Raw genomic sequence first — 18,218 nt, forward strand, 5'->3', positions numbered from 1 at the left:
GTAAAACAAAAAAACCATCTATGATTTCCCCGTGCTGTAAAGTTCTGATATTTTACCTGTTCATTAAGAAGGTACAAGGCTATAAGTTTCTTTTTTCTAGAACTTAGAAACACTATTTTCTTTTTGAGATTTTTGCCACTGAAAATCAGACGATAATAAATTGTGTAGTGTGACTCCCTATTATATTTATCGCGTTAGCACGCAAATTTCGTTTTCGATTTTTTAATACGATATTTCGCAGAAAAAAAATCGTATATGTGGGAACCCACGGTTTGGTGGAATTCCACTCAGATCGTTTTTCGATTTCGCGAAATTAGATCCAGAAATGTGTAACTGGCAATAAAACTGCTAAACCAAATACAATGGCTAACCAAAGTTGCCTGTTAATACATATTTGAAACCGTGCATTTTGACGCTGAAACCGCATTTATGAACATCCCGGGATTACAGAAACCAAACCAGCCACAAATTTTTAATGAATGGGTTATTTTTGGTTAGATGGGGTTGTAAGCAGAAAAGCCTAATCGACAGTACATCTACTAAAAAGTTATCTGTTAATGATCATGAACATTGTTAAGCTTTCATCAGAAAATATCAACACAAAATTATGGCTTGATCATCCAAATTTAAGGAAGGATATACAAAATGCAGATCGTAATACTTTGAACAGGTTCACAGTGCAAACACCTTGAAATAGTAGGGCTACTGAATCCCAACCAAAAAATTAAAATAATAATAACAACGTCAATAATAAAACTAAAACTGAGAAATCCAGGGTAAAATTATCGCATATATTGCTGACTGGCTTTTTCTATTTTCTCGAAGTGCCTTTTTGCATTTTTGATATTCAACGTTGTAGCCGCTGATGCTGAAATAGAAACATTCGTTTTAGAAAGTAAATTGACAAAAAGAAACAAAACAACTCGATACAAAAAGAAAAAAGACATTTTTCCAGAAAAAAGTGTGAAAACTAAGCAAAGAACATAGAAAATACAAGAAATTACAAGAAAGCTTCAACGAGCGGGCAAGGGGGGAGGGAGGGGGAACAACCCATTCCCTTTTTGACAGAAAACAAATTCAAATAATCAAGAGACGGATAACTTCACTGATTTTGCTGCAAAGAAAACAAAAAGAATAGTTTTTATAAACACATGCACAAATACAGTACCCTTTAGACATACTGACAGTTACAATATTTAGTGATATATAATCAATTTTCTTCAAAAGAGGATACAGAGGCTACGTAGAGTTAATAGAGCGAAAACTAAGAAAAATAATCTAATGTTTTGGCAAGGCCGTATCCAGGGGGGAGGATAAGGGGGCTTACCCCCCCCTCCCCAAATGTTTGTCCAACTCGTAAAAACGTAACAAAAATGGATATAAACAAATTTTTATGCGTTTTTTCTGTAGCCCCCCCGCCCCCTTCCCAAATTCTTGCGTTAAACACCCCCGAAAACAAAAACCTGAATGCAGCCCTGTATCTTCGACCATACAAAGAAAATCCCCGCAAGGACGTCCATACAAACTCCGTCAATAAAAGAATAAAAAATAAAGGGGAATTCTAACCCCTCAAAAAACTTGACTATTTTTAGAAAAAGCTTTGGATTCGACAAGGCAGCTACAAGCTTGTTGTAAATCGTAGCCCAAGTTAATACTTGGGCTACCATTCTAATGAATGGTTGTTTCATATAAGTCCAACGACAGCTTGATCGATGATCATAGGCAGCGCAATCACGCTGCCTAAGTAAAGAACGATGTTGGCACAATGTATTATTATTTTGTTGTTTCCTTAGACAACGGCACTTCGTATCGAAGAAGTTGTCGTAGAAACTTCGAAAAGGGCTCATTCGATTGTAAATTGGAGTGGCTTGTGCCCTTTTTAATAGTCGAAAGTGATTGGAAGGCAACTAACGTCCCTTCCACACCCACCAGTTAACCAAACACATCCAATCAAATTTTTGAGATAGCCATTTTGTTCATCGTAGTTGATTTTCACAGAGAAATTATGTTTTTGAGGAGGACAGTCCCCCACAGCCCTCAGGGCAAGGGCTGTAAGTTATGCCTTGGGGGCTTATAAGGTTTTTATAGAAAGCTTTGTCGTAAAAACTTCAAAAAGGGCTCATTTGATTGGAAATTCAAATGACTAAGGCCCTTTTTAATAGTCGAACGTGATTGGAGGGCAATTAACCCCCTCTCTCGTCCACCTTTTTCCCAAATAGATCCAATTAAAATTTTGAGATATCCATTTTGTTCAAAGTAGATGAAAGTTCTGGAAATTAGGTCTTTGAAGATGGCAGCCCTCAGGGCAAGGGTTGTAAGTTATGCCCTGGGGGCATATAAGGGTTTTACAGAAAGCGTTGTCGTAGAAACTTCAAAAAGGGCTCATTCGATTGGAAATTGAAATGGCTAGTGCATTTTTACCCTGGGGGCATATAAGGTTTTAAATGAAAGCTTTGTCGTAGAAACTTGAAAAATGGCTCATTCGATTGGAAATTCAAAGGGCTAGTGCCCTCTCACACTCACTTTTTCCCCAAACACATCCAATCAAAATTTTTAGATAGCCATTTTGTTCAACGTAGTTAAAAGTTTTAGAAATTAGGTCTTTGAGGATGATAACCGCCTCAGAGCTCTCGGGGCAAGGGTTGTAAGTTAGGCCCTGGGGGGCAAATAAGGTTTTTACAGATAGTGATGTTGTAGAAACTTCAAAAAACGCTCATTCGATTGGAAATTAGAAGGGCTTGAACCCTTTTTAATAGTTGAAAATGATTGGAGGATAACTAACACCCCTCCCACACCCACCATTTACCCAAACAAATCCAATCAAAATTTTTAATAGCCATTTTGTTCGAATTAGTTAAAAAAACCGGAAATTATGTTTTTGAGGATGACACTCCCCCAACAGCCCTCAGGGCATGGGTTGTAAGTTATACCCTGGGTTATATAACGTTTTTTTTTTATAGAAAGCGTTGTCGTAGAAAATTCAAAAAGGAATAATTCGTTTGGAAATTGAAACGGCTAGTGCCCTTTTTAATAGTCAAAAGTGATTGGGGGGGGGGGGGCAAGTAACCCCCGTCTCAAGCCCACCATTTCCCCAAACACATCCAATCAAAATTTTGAGATAATCATTTTGTTCAACGTAGTTGTAAGGACCGGAAATTATGTCTTTGAGGATGACAACCCTCAGAGCCCTCAGGGCAAGGGTTGTAAGTTATGCCCTGGGGCATATAAGGTTTTTGTAGAAAACGTTGTCGTAGAAACTTCAAAAAGGGCTCATTCGATTGGAAATTGAAAGGGTTAGTGCCCTTTTTAATAGTTGGAAGTGTCTGGAGGGCAACTAACTCCCCTCTCATGCCCACCATTTCCCCAAACACATCCAATCAAAATTTTGAGATAGCAATTTTCTTCAACGTAGTTGAAAGTTCTGGAAATTAGGATGACACCCCCCAAGCCCTCAGGGAAAGGGTTGTAAGTTATGCCCTGAGGGCATATAAGATGTTTATTGAAAGCGTTGTCGTAGAAACTTCAAAAGAACTCATTCGATTGGAAATTGAAAGGGCTAGTTCCTTTTTTAATAGTTGAAAGTGATTGGAGAGCAGCTAACGCCCCTGTCACACCCACCATTTCCCCAAACATATCCAATCAAGATTTTGAGATAGGCATTTTGTTTAACGCAGTTGAAAGTTCTGGTAATTAAGTCTTTGATGATGACAACCCCCTCACAGCCCTCAGGGCAAGGGTTGTAATTTATGCCCTGGGGGATATAAGGTGTGTATAGAAATCGTTGTCGTAGAAACTCAAAAGGGCTAATTCGATTGAATTATGCCTTCCCAAGGCCAGAACAAAATTTGCACATATACTGATATTTAGCAATCAAAACGTTAATATTATTTGATTTATTAAAGTTATAAAAGTAAAAACATTTATATTTTTTTCAGTAAAGTGCAAACTTTGTTTTGGCCTTGGGAAGACATAGGGGCTTTGACCCTAACTTATGTTAATTTATGCTCGTTTTGAGTTTGACTCGGTTATTTATTGTAATTTCTGTTCGTTTTGGGTTTCATTTATTTATCAATACTGATTTGTGATAATTCACGCTTGGTAGATCGCGCATTCCCAGGGATGTCAAGATTTTTTTGGATGGGGGAAGGATAGTTCTAATACACTAATTCTCGTGAATTGACGCCGCTGGATGCGGTACATCAGTCTTCATTAAAATACTCATTCACTAAAGTTACGGTTTCTTAAACTGCACTTTTCAGGCCTAGGAGGGCCGTCAACATTTAGTACTCTCTTATAATTTTTACTTATAAAGATCTAAAGCTGAACTGGCCAGCCATGACAGAAAAAATATACAAAAACGATGAAAACGAAGAAAAAAACAAAAACGAATATTTCGTCCGTATCACACAAGGCGTCTTCAGCGTAGAGAAAAAAATAAACTAAAACTTAAAAAATATAACAATAAAATAACACCCGTTACTGCCTCAGACCCGTTTCATTTACTGGCCATAGACCCGTTTGCCGTATTTATATTTTTACTTTTTACTTATCAGTAACTCGCTATGCTTGCCATTGGTGTTCTTGGCTTTGTTGTGCACCATTCTTGGCTTTGCCTCTCTGAGAGCATAAATATCACTTTGAATTTTTAAATATTAACGCAAATTATTATTTAATCTATGAGAATAAAAATTTTTTTGTTGAAACGAAAATATGAGAAGTCTGTCAAGCAATTTACGCATTGAAGGATCCGGAGAGACAACCATGACATAGTTATTAGCATTGAAACAATCAATAAATCAAATGGCAAAGGCACAAAAAAAGAACTAAAAAGGAAAACAATAAAAGGCAAATTATACGTTAGAAACTTGAATTGTTATTTTTGGCTTTGCATTGTCAGGAAGCGCTGATCAGTTTCATAGCAACATAGGTTGGGGGACGGTAATTTTTACAAAATTTGAAATGCAAAAAAATCAAGATTTTATTTTACCTAATGACTTTTTTTTCCTACATCCTTTTTCTGCTTCAGATATTAGTTCACCCTTTTGTGTGAAACTTATCGTATGACCAATGAAGGTCTTTTGATGAGGATAATTATTATTTTTTTTTTTTATGTCAGTCGAGAAAAAAGATAAACTAATCAAGAAACGAACATCATAAAGATAAGGAAACAGCATTGGATTTACAATCCCAAACGGCGATGCTGACCTCCGTTCCATTGCCCTTCAGCCAGGAAGTGCAATGGGGTTTGTGGCCAGCCCTCCAGTGCTTTCGCACACCCTTCCCCAGATTTCTACAGGTACCCATTTAGAGCTGGGTCAACTCTGGCTGAGGCTACAGTCACTTCTCTGACCCCTGTTACAAACCGAATAACCAGCAACACAAGGACTCAAACTTCTGTCCTTAAAGACAAAGGGTCAAGTCTAGTTTGCCAACCACTCTGCTAGGATGGCTATTATATAAATTCATAATGGACAGCTATTGCAAACATACAAATATAATTCCGTCAAAAAACTTACGTATGGAAGGGTCTGAAGAGACCACCATTACATATGTATTAGCGGTAAAACAGTCAATAAATGCGGCAAAAGTTGAATTCCTCACTTCCATGGATTGAAATTGGGCTGCAAGTTTACTGAAAAAAAAATTAAAGTATTTCAAATGTTGTTAAGATGATCAATTTTCTTCGTTTTTAAAGTTGAAGTATGATGCGTTTCTAATCATCCAGTTAGATCATAATGAAGAGCAAGACTTCCGCAAGTATAACGGGAAGAGATAATAAGAAAGGATATAAGAGAAGAAGGAACTTCACCGAAGAAAGTAAAGAGCGAAGCTCTGAAAAGTATGGAGTGGAGGAGGCAAAGGTGCAGCTGTGCTGGCTTGTTTTAACCTTCAATCCGTTTAGCGCAGTTTGGAGATTGAGTTTATTGAAAAAAAAACTTTAAAAAATCCTGTTTTTTTTCACCAATTTGAAGAAGTGTTAGTTAGGGTTAACCATCTAAAATTTGAAAATGTTTCGAAATGAAAATGAAGTAACCATCTTTAGGCGTGTTTACGACAGACTATTCTTTGGCGGTTTATACTGTATACTGTTTGCTCAGTAAATAAAAGGATAATGTGATATTTTATAGATGGAGAGAAATCTCAATTTTAGATTGAAGTACCCGTTTCAGTAGCACTAATTCATAAGAATGTGAAGGAAGGGGCAGATATTTTTTTCTGATTTTAAAATAAAAATGCAAAAAATAAAACTTTTCGAAATATAGTGGGGGCAATTGTCTCCCTGCAACTACAGGATACAATGAAAAGATACGGTTACTCAAATTCATAAATATCTTAAGCTGGCTACCGTAACCTTCGATTTTCCCATGATTTTGTATGCGACGTTCCGCGCATCCAGTCCGAGCACCAGTTCTGAGTTATCGAGTTATCTATTCCAGTTCCAAGCATCCCTCGACCGGTAAAGTATGCAGTTAATCTAAACACGGCCTTCACATTATTGAGGTAGAATCTGTATAACCCAAAGAAAATAGAAAAGTTAGCAAAAGCAAATCTTTGCAGTTTTAAACACAGCTGTAAAAGGATCTAAAACCATTAACACCACAGACATCATAGCACTGCCCAGCTGAATTGCCCATAATTACCATAGCATTGCCCAGCTGAATTAATGAGAATAACCATAGCACTGCCCAGCTGAACATAGCTGTAATAGGAACAAAACTGCTAGTAGCACAGACAACTACAAAGCATGCCCAGTCGAACTATAAAGTAAAACGTCTATAAAGAATTTTCAGCAACAAGTATCCGTACTATCAGTTGCTGCTATCGTTGATTAAAATTTAAAAGCATTAGCGGCTCCGAGGGTTTTCCCCCGAGGGTTGATAATTTTTTTCTTCCTGAGAAAACTTGCACTTTGTGCATATCTGAAAGATTCTGGGTCGTCGTTTAGTATCGTTTAAAATATAAGTCGCCTATATTAATCATAGACAGCACAATAGTGTTGCCTAAGTAAAGAGCGATGTGGCCACAATGTTTTTTTTTTTATTCCAGGGCACTTCGTATAGAAAAAGTTGTCATGGAAAATTCAAAAGGGCTCATTCAATTGGAAATTGAAAGTTCTAGTGCCCACTTTAATAGTCAAAAGTGATTGGAGGACAACCAGCCCACTCCCCCCACGCCCATCATTTACCCAAACACATCTAATCCGAACTTTGAGATAGCCATTTTGCTCAGCATAGTTTAAGGGTCCTGAAATTTTTATCTTTAACCCATTAACGACCAGACAGAGAAGTCAGGATTTTTTTTTCTGGTTGCACAGTCAGTAGAAAAGTGAATTTTTGCTCACCATAGTTTTTCCCGATGGCAAAAGTGATGACACAATTTTGCTCATTTCCAATATTCTAATGTAGGTAATTTTTTGTATTTTGTCGAAAAAAGGCAATTTTTTTCAGTTTTAGTAAGGCTGGTAAGGGGTGTATTTTAATCATCAAAAACAAAAAGGATGGTAAAGGTATTTTGTTTTTTAGGTAGCTCTGATCTCATTTTTCACTTCTATGGAGCGCAACGACAGAAAAGAGATAGTTTTGATAGTATTAGTTAGCGCTACTTCTTTTTGTTCCCAAATGGGACCATTGGTCAGAACCTGTCTACCTGCACTGCTGTTCGGCTTCGGGGCGTTCATATTTTGTAATCTACCCGAATGCTAGTTATATGAGTTAAAGTGCAGTCCAACAACTTATTTAGTGATGTTTAGGGACTTGTCCTTGGTACGATGTTGATGACACGTTTCTTTCTAGATGAAGAATACAACCTGTCCCTCTGTAAAAGAAGCCCTTGCTGTCTTAGATCAACTTTCTGATGCGGAGAGTGACGGTAAAAGTATTGACGTTGCTGTGATTCCATCCAACCCAGAACCTGTTAGCGACGAGGAGCAAGGGTATGAGGACGATCTTAAAAACCTGGAGGGTTCAAGCGCTGGTACTTTGGAATTCCAAGTAGCAGGTTCAAACACTAGGGAAGAAGGAGCTAATCTTTCTAGTTCAGAGGAAGACGTTCCTTTAAGCCTCATGACACATAAATAGGTAAGAACGCCTGCAAATAAAACGACTGCAAAAGCCCATGTCTCTGCTCCTAAATGGAAGAAAAATCAAAAGGCAGGACTTATTGATCATGAACATATCCAATAAAATAAACAACGAGCAGGTGGAACTCCTAGGAAAATCGGAATTTGAAATTTTTTTACGTTGTCGGATCCCCCCTATGAATCTACAAAGGATCCAGGGTAGACTAATTCACTATCTTTCTCAATGCTATTGCCATCAATGGATAAAGAAGGGGGCCTCTGGGAATTAGCAGATATTATATCATCAGCATATTCCAAGTCAGTGACATGAACATCTTTCCTAATCGCGGCTGCTTCGTGTATGATGACAACTCTCTATGATCCAGTCAATTACGCAATTAAAAGGATGGGGTTTAAGAGGTCGCCTTGCTTTACTCCTGAAGATTATTTGTGAGTTATAGGTAGTAGGACTGTCGTGTCTAACCAAGTTCTTTTAGTTTATCTGCTGATGACGATCATTGATGTACATGGTCGAAGTGTCCAGAGCCTTAGTATCTGTTTTTAACTGTCTAGCAAAAGGACTTACCCCTATATGAGCTTTTTGTAAGTTCTTTCTAAAATTTATTGCATTTGGCATGAACTGACAGACAGTTCATGCATTTCAAAGATTGCATGAAACAATTACAAGACATTAGGACATATCGGTATACGGAAACAGAAAGATGAAAGGGACAAAAAGAGACTGAAAGAGAGAGAGAGAGAGAGAGAGAGAGAGAGAGAGAGAGAGAGAGAGAGAGAGAGAGAGAGAGAGAGAGAGAGAGAGAGAGAGAGAGAGAGAGAGAGAGAGAGAGAGAGAGAGAGAGAGAGAGAGAGAGAGAGAGAGAGAGAGAGAGAGAGAGAGAGAGAGAGAGAGAGAGAGAGGAGAGAGAGAGAGAGAGAGAGAGAGAGAGAGAGAGAGAGAGAGAGAGAGAGAGAGAGAGAGAGAGAGAGAGAGAGAGAGAGAGAGAGAGAGAGAGAGAGAGAGAGAGAGAGCGAAAGAGAGAGACCTACGATTAACACTGCAAATAATGTTACTCAGACACCATTTGGTCTTTTTGAAGGCTCATTTTAAGGATAATTAAAAGTTCTATTGCGTTGGAACAAAGTATTATTTTCTGCCACAGAACAACAATTTCTAGGTCCGAAATGCTGACTCTTACGTAGCCAACTGATCGAGAACTATTCAAAAGCTACATATAAACCAACGAGGTCCTAAATTCCCCTCCCCTCCTAACAATAATTTGTGAGCAAACAATTGTATTAGCAATTGCGTTTCCAGGAGCCCAATATAAAAATTGTTACTAACTCTGTTAGAGAATGTTTTAAAAAATCAGTTCGATGTTGGATTAAATTATTGGGAAATTGTACCGAAACAGCAAAAAATGGAGAATTCAAGATGAAATAAATTTTCGAAAAAAATATAAAAATTCTAAGAAAAAACTGGAATGAAAACTCAAACCTGCAGCTTAATTTAAACTGTTTGATGATATTGGAGACTTTCTCGAATCGATATGGATCTCTGTGCTTAACAGACTCAGCGTGGGCAATCACAAGGAATGTAGCCCTTTCAAAAAGCAACACCTCATCAGCATCCAGAATTTGTGCAAACTCTTGCAAATTCGATTCAAGCTCATGAACGTTGGGTATCAGCTGATACACAATTGAAGACCAAGCCTGAAAGAAGATTAATGTTAATCTAAACCAATATTTTCCAAAGTGTTGTAAAGCCAATCACAAGGCGTACGTGAAGAACTTGGCGGGGCTTCACTTTGTACTACACTTTGGTTGGGGTACGCATTGCACCAGAATTTGGTATGGATATGCACCTGCACTGTGAATAAAAAAAGGCTATCGGACATGGAATCCCGTCACAGATTAAAACTACTTGAAGACGAGTCACGCTCGCCACGTGGAATGGCCTCCCAGTAGGGGTATCCCCTGAAAATCTTTCTCTTGAGACGTTGAAGAGAAGGTGTAAGAAATAGTGTGATAGCCATATCACTTAAAAAATTCAAAAATTTAAAATAAATCTTCAGGAATAAACTCACCAGGGGTAGGGGTAAATGGCCATTCTTCGCAGACGCGTTTTAGTCCAAAAAAGGGCACGTTGTATCATGTTAAAACTGGAATTATGCAAGGATTTTATATCTGTATGATCGTAAGCAAAAATTCGGCCCCTTTGCTAGTAAACCGTTTAATCTACTAGATACCACGTCCTTTGCACTGTATGCTTCCTTTTTGATACATGTTCAGAATTTCCTCTCAGCCTCTAATGAAAAGCAAATTTAACCGTTATTTTTCACGTCTTGCAAGCGTTTTCTTAGTATCCTATGATAGGCACCTTATCATACCCTATGCGACCCTATGATAGGTAGCTTATCATACCCTATGATAGGTACCTTATCATAACCTATGACACCCTATGATAGGCACAATTCAAACCAAGACGGCGTTTGATATTTCCCATAAAATGAATGATTCATCTTGTAGGCTTGCTGTCAGAAAATGTTAGTTTATCGTTGGTTTGTCTTCTTTAGTATAACTAGTTCTTGATTAAAACATTGGATTAATAGATTAAAATTTTTATAACGCTTAAAGTTCTGATTTTCTTTTTACCGTGTCATTTTTGTTTTCTTTACCCCTCTACAGTGCTTTCATATGTGTAGAGGGTCATAAATAAATAATTATTATTACTAATGGCTAATCTACATATAAAATAATTTAAAAACAAATGTAGGTGAATTTTGCAAACACATAAACAAAATATGTAAGGAATAATTACCCTATATAAGGTTTCATTCCAAATTGACGTATTAAAGCAAGTGACATCAAGAGGCTTTGACAACCTGATTATATCTTGTTCTCTGTCTCGGAATACCTAAGGGGAAAAGATCAGCCATTAATACCATAGTCATATTTTCTTTTAATAATATTTTCAACTTACCATAACCACCATTCATGGTAATGAATGGTGGTTAAAGAGTGATTTTTGTCAATTGAATCTCTAAAAAACGGAAATTTGACAACAATACACAAATCAAAAGGATCTACTTTTTATGCCGGTCAAAGTATTTAAAATGTTTTACAAACAATCAGAAAGTTACTAGCTTAAGAAAATTTGTGTGATTTTAGAAAAAAGCAGCCAACGAAAAAAGAGTGTAATTTAGAAAAGAGGGTATTTCGCACACCTACACCAATACGAAATCTGACATTTTTCCCAAGAGGAATAGCCAAAATATTGAGACAGCCAATCAGCTTAGAACCGAAAAAGTGCGCTAGAGCTCTCAGTATCTCTTTGAAAGAAAAAAAAAAGAAGAAAACACTAATCTTATAATTCCCAGTATCTGTCCCCCGCTGGTATATTCACAAAATGACGGATTATTTAAAACGTTTACTCAGTAATAAAAACTACTATTGTAGTAACTGTAACTGTGCGTTGTTGTATAGCAGCACACCGAATATTAAGGAAGGGAAAAAATACTGTTTATAAAGGGGGGGGGGGTAGCTTAAACCTCAACAGTGAATATTTAGGCCTAAAGTGCATAAATATCCATGAGAGATCCTTGATATAAATGTAGAGGAGGATCTAGCCTCTGACTGCCCATCATCTGGAGGGATGTTTGGACTAAGAATGCAATATGTCTATTAATATTTATACACTACTATATTACACTACTACACTACGCAAATTTGAATATCAAACAGTTCATGGTAACGAACTGTAAGTAATGAGCTACCCGGCTCAATAGTAACCGAAACTCTAAAAAACGAAATTTTGATAACAATAGATACATCAAAGGAATCATATTTTTATGCTGATTTCAAATATACAAGTTTTCCATCAAAAGTTACGCGCCTGAGAAAATTTGCCTGATTTTGGAAAAAGGGGAAAACACCCCCTAAAACTCATAGAATCCCAATGAAAATCACACCGTCAAATTCAGCGTATCAGAGAACCCTACTGTAGAGTTTTCAACCTCCTATCTGCAAAAATGTGGAATAGAGTATTGTGTATAAGAGTGACCTATGGCAAAATGCATGGAAAACTTATTATTTGGGCTATATACTTGCCTAGGCCGTATTCAGGGGGTTTTAAACTTTAGTTTTTTGGGGTTGTGGGTAAAAAAAAAGGTACCTAGGTTAGGTTATGTATTTAATATATGCTATGCTTTTTGAGATCACATTCAGGTTTAGCTTCGAAATCACTCTAAATTTCGGGAGGAAATCGAACCTTTTCCCCTTTAGATTCAATCACCTTTCTTTCTTCCTTATAACTTATGAGTTTACTCTTCTTTGACTTCTTCTCATCTGAGTGTCATCTGAGTCAAATATGAATAAACAAAAACAAATCAGAGGAGCTTCAGAAAATTATATCCGAAAAATTCCCCCTCCTCTTACCCTCAGACATTTTACCGAGAGTGGTAGTTTTTACTGAGAAAGATTGGTTTTTAAATACCAAAGCATTACGACAAAAAGCCAAATTAAAGCCGTAAATAAAAGGGTGATAAATGGGAGGGGGCATCCTTATATCTAGGATAGTTCTGTGTTATTGAGTAAGCGATTGCACCTAAACAAGCCCCTATTCACGAAGCATCAATAAACAGAAGTTAAAATTTAATGTTAAGAGCAGAGAGTTAAGGGGAGCAGCAGCCATTTTTATATTTAGTATTGCCCTGAATTTGATATTAAAGACGTAGAGATGCCAAATATAGTAACAGTTTTAAAATTCGGATTATTAGGCTATTAGAGATTATAATTTAAATCAATTTATGTAAAATAGCGTCAAACCACTCAAGAAATAAGAATTTTTAAGAGCCAGGGAGGGTATCCCTTTAAATATGTTCCAAAAAGTTACAAAGCAGCCAAAAAGTTACAAAGCAGTGAGTAGCAGAACTCGGCAAAATTCCAAAAGTTGCCAACAGAAATTGGGATAGTGAAAGCACTGGCAATTTCAGACAAAATCTGCCGACAAATTTCACAACACCATGAAAACTGCCAAGTAGCATGGCTACCATGCTACCCCACTTTTTGCACGCCTGCCTGTAAGAACTCATTTCTTGCTGGACACCGCAGAGTTGCTTTAACCATGTAATATTACCAAGCAATAAATTATCATCTATAGGTTAGATTTGGAGTTATATTCAAAAAAAAAAAAAAAAAAATTAGGTCACATAGGCCTACTACCTGGTGTCTATGTTTAGTAGCCTCTCAATAAAACATGAATAGTTCTAAGAGAGCGAGAAATTTTATTTCTCACGCTATACATTATCACTAAACCGAGTAAGAAAATTTTGAAAAAAAGTCATTTCTTGCAGCATTTCAAGTAGAAAAGAAACAAAAATCACTAAGAGATGATTGACAGATGCCAGATATAGGGACCATTGTAAATTTTTCAAGGGGCGTGCTTTCAATAATGCAACATAAATCAACATAAAAATTCGATATCCCTTTGAATAGGATTACTCTGTGGTAGCACAGTGGATTGACGCTCTTCTTGGCAATAGGGGGCCCAGGGCTCCATCCCTGCTGCATCAAGGTTGGGCAATAGGCTAAGCTTGCTTTTTGTCCCTGTAAAAAGACTCGGGAACTAAAACGTTGATTAGAAGCCCTATACGCCAGCAATGGCTCTGGAGGATCTTTACCCTTATTCTTCTTTTTTAAATATACAGTCAAATCAACTTGTGATGCATTATTGATATTACTGAAACAGTTAATTATAAAATATTTATAATTTTATGAAGAGATGCTATGTGGCAATGTGGCAATTTTCGAGACCATTATCATCATCCGAAAAAGGATTGAATGTTGTTTTTTTTTAGCTGCCTTTAATTCAAGATGGAGAAGTGGTCTTAATACTACGAATAGCGTTACTACTAGCAACTCATTGTAGCCCCAAACCGCCTGACGCCAAAACAGCTACACATAAAGTAAATTAAGTAAATTAAAATAATGTCGTGCCCAGGAAGAGAGTCGTACAAAACTCACATTTCCAATTGTTTTTTCGTTGTTAAATTTCTTAGATGTTGTAAAAATTTGGGCTATGACAATAAATTTCATTAGCTGTATAATTTATAACATTTTTACCACGATAAATTCTATTGTCTAACAAGAAATATCATATTTGCAAGCTTGAAATATGTGTCGAAGCTTCAGGCTTTTTATACTGTTACACATTACACAATTATATCAATTCTATAATCCATTACAACGTATCGTATTAAGTTACAATATTTGTTATGTTATTTAAAATCAGGGACAAATCAGGTTTTCATAACAATATAAAAATTTTAACTTAGAACCTGTTTTTTTTCTTTTAAGGAAATATTTTATATAGTATTATGCTATAACCGCTTTCTAAAATCGATTTGGGACGGGGGTCAGTGGTGTGACTCTGTAAGCTCAGCCAGAGTCGACCCAGTTCTAAATGGGTACCTGGAGAAATCTGGGGAAGGTAAGCAGAAAGGGTATGCGAAAGCACAGGATGGCTGGCCCCCATCCCCCCATTGCACTTCCTGGCTGAAGGGCCTTGAAATGGAGATTAGCACCGCTTGTTTGAACCTTAAGGGTCTAGTGCCCTATCCTTTCCCTACAATCGTTCTGGCTAGAAATGAACATACTACATTTTATATTTTCTTGAAAACTGCACTGAATATACATAACGAGAGCTAACAAAAAATAGTATGAGAAAAAATAAAAATAAAAATATGAAACAGGAAAGAATCGACGAAATCATTTTTCCCTAGAATACTGCACTGAGTAAACAGCAAAAATCCGAAATTAGCAGAAAAAAAGACAAAGGACAGATAGAAAAATACAAAGAAAGAATCCTTCTCTTTTATGATAGGGTACTGAATAAACGCGAAAAAACACGTACTTTTCTGGATAATTACACCAAATATAGATATAATTCAGAGAAATAGTTAAAGCTTTCGAAAGTCTTGACCATCATGTAGTAGCAGAAGAAGCTAAGGCTATAGGCCCCGTCCATTCCTTGATTATATTTGCTAGTTTCCTTATTTATAGATCTCAGTGGGTCCAATTCGCTGATCAGGAGCGAGCTGATTTTTTTTTTAGATATTTTTGGGGCTTGGCACAAGGAACTAAATTAGGCCCACTTTCATTTTCTATTGGTTTTAACCGTATTTTATTAACAATCAATGAACGTTTTAAATTTGCTTATGACTTGACTGCCTTACTACCGAGACTAAACCCTTCGACTACAGAATAGACTGACTTGAGGAGAATTATTAGTGAATTAAAAGCTGAATTAGGACAGTAAAACTGACGGTCAGTGAGCCTAAGAGTTATTCTATAACTTTTTTCCTTTCTAATGATTGCCAGCCACACTTCCTATAATTTCCTACTACCGACAAAAAAAAAAAAACAGTTAAAATACTTGGTGTGCTTTTGGACGAAGACTTAAGATAGTATTCGCGTGTTGACTATCTGACTAAAGAAGGTGCTCTTACGTTGTTTTTCAAACCTAAAGATGCTTCTTACGCCAACTGAGGTTTAATTCTGTAACCTGCAGTTATGTTAGACCTGTTCTTGAATATGTATGCTCACCTTGGGATCTGAGGCTTACTTGTATTTATTGCAGGACCAGGCGTGGACACCTCACCCGGCATTCAGAAGACTCCGTCTGGTTGACTCCCATTTGTCACGATCTTGTGCCAGCTCATCAGAAAACCGGAGCCAGCAGCACTCCCACTTTTTGCCAAACTTTCGAAATCAACCAATGGTATTGAGGTCGTTTTCGACAGTTGCCCACCCATGCTTCAATTGCTCGCCAGGACGCCTGCGCCAATCTGGCAAAGGAGCAACTAGAAGCAATTGCTTGATGATGCGGTCACTGGGTATCCTTAGGACATGGCCAAGCCAGCGCAGTTTTCTTTGTTTGACAATCGTGGCCGTGGGCTCGACGTTACAGCAGCGTTGACGCACAGCAGCATTTGAGATTCTGTCGGAGTATCTAATCCTCAGGATTTTTCGTAAACAGCAGAGGACAAAGACTTCCATACCATGGAGATGAAGCGCCTTCATTGGTCAAGTCTCAACTGCATATAAGAGACTGACAAAGGACCGATCAGACAGACTTGAGATGGTACGAAAAAGCTGTAAAAATTATACTCGAACACAACTACTCAAGACACGACAATGCAATGAAACAACTCAACTTGAATTCTCTTGATAATCGTAGATATGAGTTGACATATCGATTTGGATTAAATTGTTAGAGCTCTCCAACCCATCCTGGTTTACAACCTGACCTTGAAAACCATCCTATTCATGGACTGAACACAAGACTCCGACAAATCAAAAAGAATCGTCCACAACTAATGATTTGCCCAGTTTCTAATGGCAAAAAATATCAATAAATCATTTGTCCCGTGTTCTACAGAGCAATTTAATGATAAAGCTTTGGAAGGTATTTGATTTTGTATACATAGCGTACCTGCGCTTAACATTTTCTATTTTTGGTTAATAAAGCATCTTTATATAGATAAGCATAATACAGTCTAAAACTAGCATGAAAAAATAGAGATAGGAAAGAATAAACAGGAAGAGGAACAAATAAGAAACAAGAAGAAAAAAGAGAAAATAGACGAAAAAGACAATTTGTACCGATTCCCTTTGATCCTCTGATACCAAGTCCATCTTGTGTATTAAACAAAATATTTTTGCGTTAGAAGAATTTTGAATTATTGCCTCTAAGCAAGATTGATAGTAGTGCATATCACGATCCAACTCTCGAGATTCGACATCAAAAACATAAATCAATACTTCTACATTCTTAAAAATGTTATCACGTTGACTGGCAAAGTAATTCTCCATGAAAGCTTCCTGTCTGGAATTGAGAAATGTTAAACAAAACCGAAAACATAATCATTTAAGTTATAATCTTTTTTATGGTTATAAAGTTATAATATTTTTCATATGTTTTACTCCGCTATTTACATTGCTGTTATTAGTGGGTAATAAATAAGACAATAATAATAATAATAAATTCTCCATTCTCCATGAAAGCTTCCTGAAATTGAGTAATGTGATTAAAAAAAGAAAACATAATCATTTAAATTACAATATCTTTTTATATGCTTTATTCCGCTATTTACATAGTTGTTGTCACTGGGTTATAAATAAAATTCTCCATTCTCCATGAAAGCTTCATGCCTGGAATTGAGTATTGTGATTTAAAAGAAAATAACGAAATCATAATCATTTAAGTTATAATGTTTTTTTACGGTTATAAAGTTATAATATTTTTTTATACGTATTACTCCGCTGTTTACATTGTTGTTATTGGTGGGTTATAAATAAAATAATAATAACAATAATAATGAAGATATTATGAAACAATAATACCAATATAATATTTATTACAAATCGAACACAAAAAATCTAGCTAGCAACGATGTGCTACTAAAATTGAGGGTCGCAATGAGGGTGGAGATACAAAAAAATTATGCTTGCAAGGGAGTGCTACTAAACAAGAGTATTGTGACGGTGCGCAAGCCCCCCCCTCCCCCCCAAAAAAACAATCTTGCAAGGAGGGTGCAAATAAAAAATATCAACGAGCTTGCAAGGAATTGCTACAAGAGAATTGTATGGGTAGGTAAAAAAAAAAAAAAAAAAAAAAAAAAAAAAAAAAAAAAAAGAAGACAAATTGAAATTTTGAAAAAAAAAGAATTGGGGGCGGGGGAAATTTTATCCATTCCTTGCATTCTAAGGTTCCTTCCTGTCACCATAATATTTCTCCTTGGGATTTTGTCAACATCAGGTCGAAAATGCTTACGAAACTATCAATTACACAATCCGTAGAATTTATAATGGGTAGACAGAGAGACAATAAAGCTAGATTGTTCAGCTGACATTTTAAGTCTGGTTTTTGACTTTTGAAAGTGGTAAGATTTTACACTTTTTTTTTGCTCAGATTATCAATTTTTACTTCATCAAAATACTAAAATCTTAAATGTCATAGACTATCGTTTTTTGCTTCATCCAAGTGCTAAGATCTTGCACCTCACTGTCAAATACAATACTGAAGAGAAATCTTTGATGACAATCTCATCAAAGTTCTTATACCTGATCAAAGTAAAATGAAGAAAGATGTTTGTAT

At 36.5% G+C, this 18,218-nt stretch overlaps 1 protein-coding gene across 1 annotated transcript in view; it reads right to left on the reverse strand.

Annotated features, from left to right (window-relative positions):
* Positions 1-710: 710 nt before the first annotated feature.
* Positions 711-18,218, reverse strand: part of RagA-B (Ras-related GTP binding A/B) — a 56,876-nt gene continuing 39,368 nt past the window's right edge. Inside the window, exons 3-7 of the mRNA XM_089089388.1 lie at positions 16,724-16,946; positions 10,881-10,976; positions 9,558-9,772; positions 5,517-5,632; positions 711-868 (exon numbers count right to left, since the gene is read on the reverse strand). Coding sequence (XP_088945514.1) covers positions 783-868; positions 5,517-5,632; positions 9,558-9,772; positions 10,881-10,976; positions 16,724-16,946 — 736 coding nt within the window. The 3' untranslated portion in view covers positions 711-782. The remainder of the gene's footprint in view (positions 869-5,516; positions 5,633-9,557; positions 9,773-10,880; positions 10,977-16,723; positions 16,947-18,218) is intronic.

The sequence above is a fragment of the Artemia sp. Qi Xiang Cuo genome, chromosome 5 (assembly GCF_049724085.1).
Source record: "Artemia sp. Qi Xiang Cuo chromosome 5, ASM4972408v1, whole genome shotgun sequence".
In the NCBI taxonomy this organism is placed as follows: Eukaryota; Metazoa; Arthropoda; class Branchiopoda; order Anostraca; family Artemiidae; genus Artemia; species Artemia sp. Qi Xiang Cuo.